This window comes from Sceloporus undulatus, chromosome 3 (genome assembly GCF_019175285.1).
Source record: "Sceloporus undulatus isolate JIND9_A2432 ecotype Alabama chromosome 3, SceUnd_v1.1, whole genome shotgun sequence".
In the NCBI taxonomy this organism is placed as follows: domain Eukaryota; kingdom Metazoa; phylum Chordata; class Lepidosauria; order Squamata; family Phrynosomatidae; genus Sceloporus; species Sceloporus undulatus.
Window position 1 is genome coordinate 22,164,135 of NC_056524.1, and position 12,356 is coordinate 22,176,490.

Sequence of the window (12,356 nt, forward strand, 5' to 3'; positions counted from 1 at the left end):
TAAAATTGAAGGTAGACTTTGGAGATGAGATTATGGTGCTTTACTGATCGCCCAAAAGGGCAGTCTGCCACTGTCCTTGTTTGCTGCCTGAGGGAGCCGCAGCGGACAAACTGCGCAGCTCCCCTGCGCAGCAAAAAAAGCTACAAAAATCAGCTTCTTTTTCCGGTGCTGTTATGAAGCCACAAGGCACCAATGGCGCACTTGCAGCATCAAGGTGCCGCGACGTGTGGATGCTAGGCGTCTGTAATGTGCATAGGGCACCGCCATTTTTATGCCCTCGTTACGTGCGAGGGGCAAGGCGCGTCAGGAAGAACCGCCGCTCGTGCGTAACGACAGTGGCCAAAAGGCCCCATCTATAAAGCACCAAAAAGGGATAAAAGGAAAAACAAAATGAGGGTTTATTTGTGAAACAGATGAGAAATGAGTTTTAAAACAACAACAACAACAACAACAACAAAAACCACACACCTCGTGCAGCTGTTTCCTTTCTCCAAAGCTCAAAACAGGCACTGGAGAAAGAGGATGTTTGGATGCGGCTTTTTACCATAATTCTAAAAGCCTATTGTAAAGTAGCATTAATGTAAACACCAAGTAAATGGTTAAAATGTGTCCCTTTGATTGGAAATGTAATTAAACCAGATTAACATGTTGATCCCTTAACAGTAACTTTCCTATCTCTGCATATAAATGAACTAATAGCTTTGATTACATAAGGCAAGCAATGGTACTTGGGCGGGATGACATTTCCCTTTGCAATTAGAAACTACTGTACCTTAGCTGTATTAATTTTTCTTTTATGTTTGAGAAAACGTAATAGGAGATACCATCATGCCTCTATGAAATAGTTTCCTTCCCAAGAATCTGATGACAGTTCAATGAACTCCCACTCTCAGACATCCACTTATCAGCAATCTCTGTCTCAAGGTTGTAAATGTGGGTGTTATTGATAAACCGACCCAGTGCTATAAGCAGTGCCCTCTGGGCACACTAAGATGAATCAGTGAAAGTCACAGGAAAACCAACATCCTCCAGTATACGAAACCCAGTAGGTAGTTTCCACGTTACAGCCTCCAGGCCCAATCCAGATACAGTCAGTGATGATGAATTCGTTTTGAAAGCAATGGATTTATAATTGATATTTTTTTACAATGTCACAAGCATACTAAAGGCTCCCAGGGAAAATATATAAAACCTTAAAGAATGTACAATCTAAAAGCAAAAGAGCTGGTGTGAGTAGCATCACCGAAGAGGTGCGGGGTGTGTGGACCACACTGGGTGAGACCCCAGAAGGGGGGGTAACACCCAAGAAGGGGGGTGACACCAAGTCCTGGCACGTCGGCATTTCTGGCCTCCTGGGTCTGGAGCAGGGGCTTTGAAGGTCTTCCTCACCTGGCACGCGGGCTTTGGAGGCCTTCTCCATCTGGCACAGGAGCTTTTAGGGCCTTCTCTGCCTAGTGTGAGGAGTTCCTTGGTGCTCCCCATGCCTTGGAAACCCCACTCAAAGTCTGGGGCTCGAAGCCCACCCCTTGAAGCCCCACCCCCTGCATCGGGTGTCACCACACATGGGAACGCCACTGGCTGGTGTGACATAGTGGTTAGACTGTTGTACTGGAACTTGGCAGCAGGTCTGGATTATCTATCATTCACCAGGCTTTTCATTGGCCAGGGATTCAGTGCTGAAAGGAAAAGGTATCACTTGCTTATTCTTCTTCCCCAGTCATTTCCTGAATCTCCCAATATTTCTGTGACCAGCATTTTATATACTAGTTGAGTAGCTGAGTAGAAATACATGTGATCAGGCTGATAGTCTCACTGAAGTTACAAGGTTGAATATAAGCTACCGCCTCATCTACAAATTGAGGGCAGGTATTTGGGCTAAAATAAGGGATTTTTATACGAACCAGGGATAAGTTGAGGATAAAACATAGATTCTCCGCACCCTTCCTCAGCTATCCCCTCGGGAGACAGCTGGGCTGGGGATGAGGCTTCGAGGCAAGGGCTTGCCCTCCCTCCCTCCTCCCCACCCTGGTTTTCCTCTGAGGGACAACCAAGTTGAGGACAAGGCTTGGGAGGGGCAACACTTGCTCTCCATCCTCCTTGGCTTTCATTCTATTCCCCAACCTGGTTGTCCTCTAAGGGGCAGCTAGGCTGGGGATGAGGAGGAGCCACCTCCTCCTCCGCAGCCTGGCTGCCCCTTTGGGCTGGGGAAGTTACCATATTGACCTGTGTATGTTGACCCAATTTTTGGGGGTCAATTTTCCCCCACAATTTTTTTTACTTATAGATGAGTATATACGGTAATGTGTGAAGATTTTTTTTGTTGGCATTGTTTTATTTGATTTCTTATGCCATTGCTCCTAAAGCAACTCACACATGGGCATGAAAGGGGCCCTAATTTGGGAATTGATTCAAGGCCCCAACCACGTTAACTCAGTCTTACTTGAGAGACCCGGGTTCTGCTCCCCAATGAGCCTTGAAAGTCAGTGCATTTCAGCCTGACCTACATTATGGGGTTTGAATCATAGAGTTGGAAGAGACCACAAGGGTCATCCAGTCCAATCCCTTGCTATGCAGGAATACACAGTATTTTATGGTAGTTTGTAGTTCCATCTTTTTCTTTTTCTTCACCACTACTGTTTCTTAATACAGATCTTACTGCCTATAGCTTAGGTCACCGCAAGAAACAACTTCTTATAAGTTTTAGTCTTTTTCCGGTAACATTTCTTATATGTTAGTCATGGATGCTAAACTTCATGTTAAAAATTACTGTGTAATGCAGGAATGGAAATCATGCAATAACTGTTGTTGAACTGCAGTTCCCTGCAGCATAGCCACTGGTGAAGAATGCTGGGAGTTACAGTTCAGCAATATATGAAGGGCTGTACCACTCTCACCCCTGCTGTTACATGTGATCGGAATTTAACTATTTCAGTTTTGCCCCATCCCGCTATACACAAATACCATATAAAAACTTTTAAACACAAGTTGTATCAATGAATAGATACTTTACTGCATACTCATTCATAACTTAAAGCATTAGAACTGCAACCCCACACATGGAAGTCAGGCACATTGAATTCAATGGGGCTTGCGCCCAAGTAGCCATATACAGATTTGCATTCCACATCTGAAGAAAATGTGTTAATACTGTTATAAAAAAGATACTGAAAATCTTGGCACTTTTTTTTGTTGAGTACGTACCGGAATACCTCAGTTAACAGAGTCTCTAATAAGAGCCTCCTTTTTATAAAGTCTTTTCTTCCCTTCTCATCCTTTGTTTAGCTGGCCTTTGCAAAAGCAGAATCAACACTGGGGGAAGGAGGGCTGCAGAAATACAGACTTCAGGTGTCAGGTTGCACCAGTGTGTCTGCAGTAAACAATGCAATAAACAAAGACTGACCTGGGAAAAAGTGGGATTGTACTCTAGCTGATTCTTTTGTAGCTGTATGTGACTGCCTGCAACAGGCAAGGCAGACATCAGCTGCTTCCAGAATCCCTTATTGAGCATGTGAGCAATAAAACAGGAAACCGATAAGCCTGTCTCACCATCTACTTCCAACATGTGAATGAAGCATTGGTCTACAGGTCTGGCCACTAAAATGAAATCATATAGAAAGTGGAGGCTAGTAAATTATGTATTTTGGAAGAAGCTTTAAGGGGTCTCTGTAAGCTTCAAAATGTTTCTTTTTATTTATGTCAAAGCTTACCTGACCTGGGTGTTTCATCTCACCTGTGCATATTGCTAGATTTGAATAAAGAATTTGCTAAACATGTTGAACTGCTCTTCTTTTTGGGGGTTAGGAACGCATCCCTATTCTTTTAATGTCATTTCTACATCTGGTACCAATTTTTTTTTAATGGCCAGGAAAATATCAGTTTTGTTAACTGATCAATACACAAAGTATTGATTAAATACAGACAACTTAAATGCATTTTGGCTGACAGCTACAGGGCATTGGATTGTTTTGCTATTGGTGTCTTGACAGAAATATACTTAAATAATTTCCCTTTTTTAAAAGAGGGTTTTTAAGAGGTATTTGTGTTTGTATAAATTCTAACAGTTAAACCAGCTGTTGCTTCCCATTGCACGAATCACTCTTTTCTCATTTGGATCAAATTCCCACTGCTTGGAGCCATGGAAAAAATAGAATAATCCTAGAAACAAAAGAGATTGCATTAATTAGAGCAAGATTTATTTTCCTGAGAGATTTTGCATTAAATGAACATTAGGAAGATTCATAATAAAATTTTAAACCAAGGATTATCAAGCTGTTTTTTTAAAAAAAATCTAACCATTTTTTCCAAATAGCAATAGCAAGTGCATTTCTATACTGCTTATCAGTGAACTAGCACTCCATGGGTACTCATTTTACCAAACTATGAAAGGATGGAAGGCTGAGTGGACCCTGGAGCCTGGGTCTGAACTCACAACCTTGTGGCTGTGAGTGGCTGCAGTACTGCCATTTAACCACTGCACCATCAGGGCTTCAAGCAGGAATCTTTGGTTTGAGTATAAAGCAGAGCCAGGATTTTGTAAAAATGAAACTAAACTTTTCTCAGGCTTGTTTAGACAGTGCTAATTGAAGGTACAAATGTAAGTGTGGATGTGTTTAATTTCCTTGGGTCCACTCTCCTTCTCCTGCTACACACACACACACACACACACACACAGACTCACACATACACAGTTCTGATCCGGGTGTTCATCCTATTGTATGATGTATTTATCTTTGAGCTTTGGAGCTAATACAGGAAAATATTGATGGATTTAGAAGGTCAGCTTTTCCCTCATTGGTGCAGAACAGACAGCTGGGAAGGAGTGCCTTCCATTCATGACTGGGCTGGGATTGTGGTGACCACATGGCCTGCTTCCAAAGTGGGTTACCACCACAAGCCCCAGCTGTAAGGCCAGGAGCTGGATTTTTTCCACTTCTTTTTGCTCCAGTCCTTTGGATTGGAGTGCAGCATCAGAATGGCTTTCAGTTGCTTTGCGGCATTTGTCATTTGAATGCCATGCCCCTAAAGTGTAAGCCACCTTATTTAGCCGGTGTGTTTCGGGCCATTGTGTGGTGAAGTTTTCAGTTACCATAAAGTAGTGTGTGAAAGAGCTTGAATCAGATAGGACATTTTCCATCATTTTGTCAGATTCATCATGTATGGTGTTACCACTAATTCCATCAGTAAAACCAATGGGAGTATGATACCTTTGTAACCTTCTTGTACATCCCCTAAACTTGGTCTACAGCAGTGGTTCCCAAACTTTGGTCTTCCAGGTGTTTTGGACTTCAGTACCCAGAAGCCCCAACAACTTTGACTAACAGTCAGGAATTCTGGGAGATGGTCCAAAACACCTGGAAGACCACAGTTTGAGAACCACTGGTCTAGAAGATTGGAAAACCCTCTGGACCCAGTTTCCAGGTGCCATTGAGAGCTGTGGGCTTTGGGGAGAAGAGAAAAAATGTTCTGTTATGCTGGTGCATAGGGGACATTGCAGTGTTGGATCTAGTTATACTGCTATTGAAAGAAGGGAAAAAAGCAGGATCTGACTCCATGATCCAAATCTCCGATCTGTGTTAACTGATAAGAAAATTCAGTTTACACTTACCATTGTGCTGAAAAACTGCATCTACCTGCTGGCTAATTGCAGGAAAATCATCATTTATTTTTCGTGGGTACCCCACATCCATGGATTGATTATTTTCATCATACCTGAATAATATCATTTGAGGAAGTGACTTTACAACTGAGGAATCTGAATTGCCCAAATTTAAGTTCAACACACATTACAGATGATGTTGAAAGAACAGTGTATCTGTAGCATTTTTTAAAAGGGTGCTATTTGACACCATTCCTCTCATCCTCATTTTTATCCCTGCCTCCACAAGTATGGCAAGAAAACACAATTCTCTTAATAATGTTGTATGTCAGCGATCGGGGAACTGAGGCCCTATACAGACTGGCCTAAAAGTCGGGTTGCAACATCCTGATGACACATGCAATGATGCTGCCACCAGGGTGCCATGATGCTGCATGCCACTCCAGATGCTGTGCGGCATCATTGTGTGCCTCCGGCACTGCGTCCAAATGATGCAGTGCCAAAAGGGCGCCATACAGCCACACCATCACAACTATAATGCCCTTTGGAGGCCACAAAAAGAATCACTTTTTATGGCTCCTTTTTGTGCCCTCCAAAGGCTGGATCAGGGCCATGGTGTGAGGTTGCCGCAGCCCCAATCTGGCCAGGAAAGGAGCGGTCTGCAGAGCCCCTGTGTCTATTATTATCAAACACAAAGCATAATGGCATTTGCATGAGGAATGCCAAAAAACTGCCCCTTCCACAGAAACTCATTAATGATATGGAAAGAAGTCTAAGCCTGCAATCTTATATTAATCATTTACCTTAAGGTAGTAAAAGTTGCATTTAGGGATTACAGTTCCCAAAATCATAGGCTGGGAAAATTATGAATGATATATAATATAATATAATTTATAATATAAAATATAAATCATATTATTATTATTATTATTATTATTATTATTATTATTATTATTATTATTCAAAAACGCTAGTCAGTTCAAAATGAAGTTTTGACAACATTTCCCCAATGAACGAAAACCATCAGTGAAAGATTTTCTAGGAATTTCTTTTTACAGAATGAAATAATTTATCTCAAAGTCAGACTAATTCTGCTAGTTTTTAACCTCATGAGGAGCATGTCTTGTGTCATATCTGTTGTAGTAAGCGTACCTGCTGAACATAATGTAGGTCTGCTACACTATTTTTAGATGAAATGGGTGTCTTAACATTTTATATACCCTACAGTGGCTGAGCCATCTTTCCAAATACTCTATCAAAACCCAACTGCCTTCATCTATGAGATGAAGATAACTTTACACACAAAACTTAAATGAGGTTGTTCAACAACAGCACTGCACTGCATAATGGAATGTGCAAACAGATGTGAAATACACAGTACACTGTATACACCTGCATATGACATTCACAATGTGAACCTGCATGTACAATGTGTAGTGGCATCACATGTACGACTCTGCTGCTGTACTCTTCAGATGAATAGAGATTCCCACTTTGGACAAAATTATCTAGCTGTTTCTGAAGAGGGATTTATACATGAATTAAAGTAACTGTTTATTTTATTAGATTAATTTATGTCCTGCTTTCTCCAAGCATGGGATTCAGAGTGGCTCACTTCCATTAAAAAACAAAATGCAATTTTAAAAATTATTAATACAATTTTTTAAAAAAAGAATCCAGAGCTCTATTTAAAACATACAAGTTAAAAATACTATTTAAAGCTAGATTCAAAAGCACATTTAAAGCATCATAAAATAGAAACACAACACCCCATTCAAAGCAGCATTTGTTGCAACTAATTAAAAACTAAATGTCTGCTTAAATAAAGACGTCTTTACTTGCCCACAGAAAAGGAAATCAACTGGATCTCCTGTGGAAAGGAATTCCACAACCTGGAGACTCCCACTTAGAAGGGTCTCTCTCATGTCCTCACCAAATGTGCCTATGATGAGGGTGGGACCAAGAGAAGGCCCTCCTCTGTAGATCTTAAAGCTCCACCAGGCTCATATGGGGAGATAGTGTCTTCAGAATCTCTGGACCCAAGCCCTGTAGGGCTTTAAATATCATAACCAGCAGTTCAAATGCTAACTATAACTAACAGGATGCCAGCTCTTACCTCCAGTATTTGGTACCAACAAAGAAATAGGTTTTTCCACTATTTTTGTCAAAAACAGCTGCATCAATTTTCTTAATATTTTGTGGGAAGCCAAAATGGTCAATTGTTTTGGGGTAACCGGGATGCATCTCAAAGCCACTAATCATCCAGAAATGATTATCTGTTGAAACAGGAAAATAAAAGGTCCTTGTGTGAAAGAGTTTCTCCCCCCCCCCCCCTTTTAGCAAGCTCCATGTGGATCTCTTTACTGCAGATCAGCCTGAACTCAAGTCTTTGATCATCTAAGTGGAACAACTTACTCAAGCTTTAAAACACATAAGGAATAGGACACCTTTGGAGGACTAATTCTCTGTCCACGTACCCAGATAGGCTGCCAGCCAGTGCAATGAGCCAAAGATGAGGAGAAAAAGAGTCCTCCCTACTCTTCACATCTTAGCTAAGAGATGGGGAAGGCATGTTTGGAGGATGCTGAGTGAGAGTTGATTTATAGATCTCCATCATTCTAAGCTTTCATTTTGGCTTCCCAAGACAAACACTTGTGCAGCTTGAGTGAAAGGCTCAGGAAAGGCTCTACAAGAAGCTTCACACTCCTTCTGCCCAGAAGGATTTTGTCATTAATCAGAGTCAGTTCAGAAATGCCTAAATTCCCAGAATAATTCAGATTAATTCTGATCTTGGAAATTAAACAGGATTAATCCTTGTTAGTACCTGGATGGGAGACTGCAAAAGAATACCTGTTGCTGTAGACTATATTTCAGAGAAAGACATTGGCCAATCACCCCTGAGTGTTCCTTGCCTATGAAAATCCTGTGACAGGCGACTTGATAGACATATACACAAGAAGAGTGAGGACTTTATAACTCCAGCTTTTTTTCTCATCAAAAAAATATCACATTAGTGAAGAAAATGGGAACATACTGGTTTGAAATCATTCAGCATCACACTTCTCTTCAACCACACAAGTAAGATACTTTAACAATCCATGGTCCCTTCCACATTAGCTCTGTAACCTGCCTTCTATGCCTTTCAGTACATGAGTGTCTCTGCTGAGGTCGTTTTTACTCCATTCCTTTTGGGTTTTTGATTACCCTTTTGGGTAATTAGGCAATCACATCAAAAACAAAAACAAAACAAAACTGAAAGGTATTGAGTAAAAACAACCTTGGCCCTTGGAAACAGTGAGGGGGAGAGGGGAGAGGAGAAGAATAATGCCCCCTCATAGCCATCAATTTTACTACCATGGAAGGGACCTTTTGTATGAGAGAAACTAATGGAACAGCAGTGATGTTACGACCCAATTGATTCCCTGTCAATGAAAAGGTGCACCATAGAATCAAAGGAAATATGAAACAGCAACTGAATAGACACAACACAGTGTGCTAAGTACTAGCCAAATACACCAGTATCTTGCTTTAATTCTGATTTACTGCCTTGTGTGACACTCCTGAGTCAGGCCATGCCAGGCAATATTTTAATGGCAAACACAATTTTAGGCCTAATTGTTTGCCACATGAGGGAGCTGTACACAGATTAACACACACATACCCAGTACATGCTGAGCCTGACCTCAACTTTGCTGAGCAACAACACATCTTAGGAATCTATCCACTTCTCTCCTGCAGCTGAATATTTTTTTTGCCCATCCCTATTTTAAACCTTTGATTCAAACATTACAAAGAGTAGTGTATTACCTTTGAAAAAGAAAACTTGATCATTCATATTTTCATAAGCTGCTTGGATGTTGGATGGTAGAAAAGACCAAAAGGTCGAAATTAATTCAAGATCAACTTCTGAGTGAGTAGGGTACACTCTCCAGAAGTGCCTGAAATTAATATAATACATTTTGCATTGCAATATATCAATAGAAGTGGCATTTTAAAAGATGCTAGATAATACAAATATTTGGTGTTAATATACATCAGTCTTCCAGAGTCCTATATTAGGTTTTTGAAGATTTCCCTGAACAAAACATATCTGAACAATATGACATATCTGCTATTAATCTGACTGATTGGGAGGGTCTACCTAATACTTTGACTATTCATGCAGTGAGCCCATGGCTTTAATCCACTCTGATCATAGAATCATAGAATCATGGAGTTGGAAGAGACCACAAGGGCCATCCAGTCCAACCCCCTGCCATGCAGGAAATCACAATCAAAGCATCCCCGACAGATGGCCATCCAGCCTCTGCTTGAAGACCTCCAAGGAAGGAGACTGATTTTTTAATATGTACTTTAAAGGAGCTATCCAAGCTTGGAATCCTATTCCCAATATAAATTTGAGTCTTGACTAGCTCCTTTAAAGGCTAGTTTAGAATCTGGAGTGGAGTCACCATCCTACTGACATGGAAGCCATGAGCTCACTGCATGAATATAATTAATTTGGTATTATTAATTTGCTGTACTCATGTAATTAATTTGGATGACCAAGAGCAGAACATTGAAACTTACACAATTATAATGTTACAAAGGTAAACAGTGACTTTAGGATATTTTCAGCACAATGCTATAAAATCAGTGGTTCCCAGTCTTTGATCCTCCAAATGGTTTGGACTTCAACTCCCAGAAGGGCCAGTCAGCTTGGCCAACAGCCAGAAATTCTGGGAGCTGAAATCCAAAACACCTGGAGGACCAAAGTTTGGGAACCACTGCTATAGATGTTTAATATGAAGCACATCACTTATTCAGTGGTTTATTGCTGTTTCCAATTTATGGTGACCCAAAGGAAAACCTATCATGGCATTTTCTGTATGTTCAGAGGAGGTTTGCCATTGCCTTCCCCTAAGGCTGAGAGCATGTGACTTGCCCAAGGTCACCCAGTGGGTTTTGTGGCCTAGCTAGGAATTGACCTCTGGTCTCCAGAGTTGTAGTCCAACATTCAAACCACTGTGCCACCCTGGCTCTCCTGTGCTTTCAGTATAATAAACATTTTACATGGTAGCATTTGAGAATCAACATTTAAATCTTGTAGGAGCCAATGTGGTACAGTGGTTTAAGTGTTGGAAGAGGACTCCTGGAGAGCAGGGTTCAAATCCCTGCTCAGCCATAGAACTGGGTGGCCTTGGGCAAGTCACACTCTCTCAGCCTCAGAGAAAGGCATTGGAAAACCCCCTCTGAACAAATCTTACTAAGAAAATCTCATGATAGGTTCACTCTAGGATTGCCATAAGTTAAAAACAACTTTGAAGGCACAGAACAACAAATTAATATCTTTATTTATTTATCAAATGTATATCCTCCTTTTCTGATGCAGAGGTTCCTCAGCATTGCCAAGGTCCATTTGAAAAGGTTCTGCTTTACATAATTTTGAGCTGAAACAAGTCTAAAGTTTCCCTTATGCAACACACTATCTACAAATAAGAATGATTTTTCAAGTGGCTGGTTCAACTTTTCTCTGCCCCATGAATTTCTTTGTGCTTCAGTTCACCTGCAAAAGGAGATCAATACGTGCCTAATTAGATTACCTCTAAATCCTAGTGATATAGTGGAGGAAAGGGGAAGAAAATTCTCTCCTTCCTCATCATTGCCTATGCTGGGTAGAGCTGATGGGAGTGGCACCATGGGAACTGATGACCTGATAGGACAGTGATGGCAAAACTTTTACAGACCGAGTGCCCAAACTGCAACCCAAACCGCACTTATTTATCACAAAGTGCTATGTCCTTCAGGCTTTCTAATAATGAACTCTGGCAAACTCTGTGCTGGGGCAACAGCATGCGTCCCACAGAGAGGGCTCTGAGTGCCACCTCTGCACATGTGCCATAGGTTCACCACCACTGTGATAGGCTATCTCTGGGGATGCTTGCAACATACACATGTCACCTCCCTCACATTCAATACAGAATCATAAAATCATACAGCTGAAAGAGATATCATGGGCCAACCAGTCCAACCCTCTGCCATGCAGGAACACACAATCAAAGCATCTCCAACAGATGGCCATCCAGCCTTTATTTTAAAACCTCCAGAGAAGGAGACTCCACCACACTCTGAGGGAGTATATTCCACTGTTGAAAACTCTTACTGTCAGGAAATTCTTCCTAATATTTACTACTTTTCCTGAACCTTGCATCCATTGCTCCATGTCCTAGTCTCTGGAGCAGCAGAAAACAAGCTTGTTCAATCCTCAATATGACATTCTTTCAAATATTTAAACAGGGTTGTCATATCACCTCTAAACCTTCTCTTCTCCAGGGTAAACATATCCAGCCCCCTAAATCCCTCCTCATAGGACATGGTTTCCAGACCTTTATAATCATGGCCATTTAGTAATAAGCATAAAATCGGTATCAGTGATAACAAGCAACAGAAGAAGCATTTTTACAGGTATTGATCTAGCAGTCAATGTAAAGAAGCAAGAGATGTTCAGGCAGGGCAGAAAACACAACCATAGAATGTAAACAGGCACTAGAACAGGAGCAGGTAAAGTGCAGCCAGTGGTCTACATAGCCCTCTGTACTTCTTCAGGCTCCCAGGACCCCTATTTATGACTTCTAATTGACTATTTAAAAATGCTCTCCTATTCCTAAAACTTCCCTGCCATATCAAAACGTGGCAAACTAATGAAAGCCAGCGAATAGCAGGATACAGAGTGGGTTTTCCCCTCACAGCAATCTAGGTTCCAGTGTTAAAAGTATTGTTT

At 41.2% G+C, this 12,356-nt stretch overlaps 1 protein-coding gene across 2 annotated transcripts in view; it reads right to left on the bottom strand.

Annotated features, from left to right (window-relative positions):
* Positions 1 to 3,002: 3,002 nt before the first annotated feature.
* The window catches only part of LOC121927242 (matrix metalloproteinase-27-like), an 18,114-nt gene continuing 8,760 nt past the window's right edge, over positions 3,003 to 12,356 (bottom strand). Inside the window, exons 8-11 of one of the 2 annotated variants that reach the window (XM_042460932.1) lie at positions 9,404 to 9,534; positions 7,713 to 7,872; positions 5,606 to 5,709; positions 3,003 to 4,155 (exon numbers count right to left, since the gene is read on the bottom strand). In XM_042460932.1, the coding sequence (XP_042316866.1) occupies positions 4,055 to 4,155; positions 5,606 to 5,709; positions 7,713 to 7,872; positions 9,404 to 9,534 (496 nt within the window). In that variant the 3' untranslated portion in view covers positions 3,003 to 4,054. The remainder of the gene's footprint in view (positions 4,156 to 5,605; positions 5,710 to 7,712; positions 7,873 to 9,403; positions 9,535 to 12,356) is intronic. The other variant, XM_042460933.1, reaches the window with a different exon arrangement.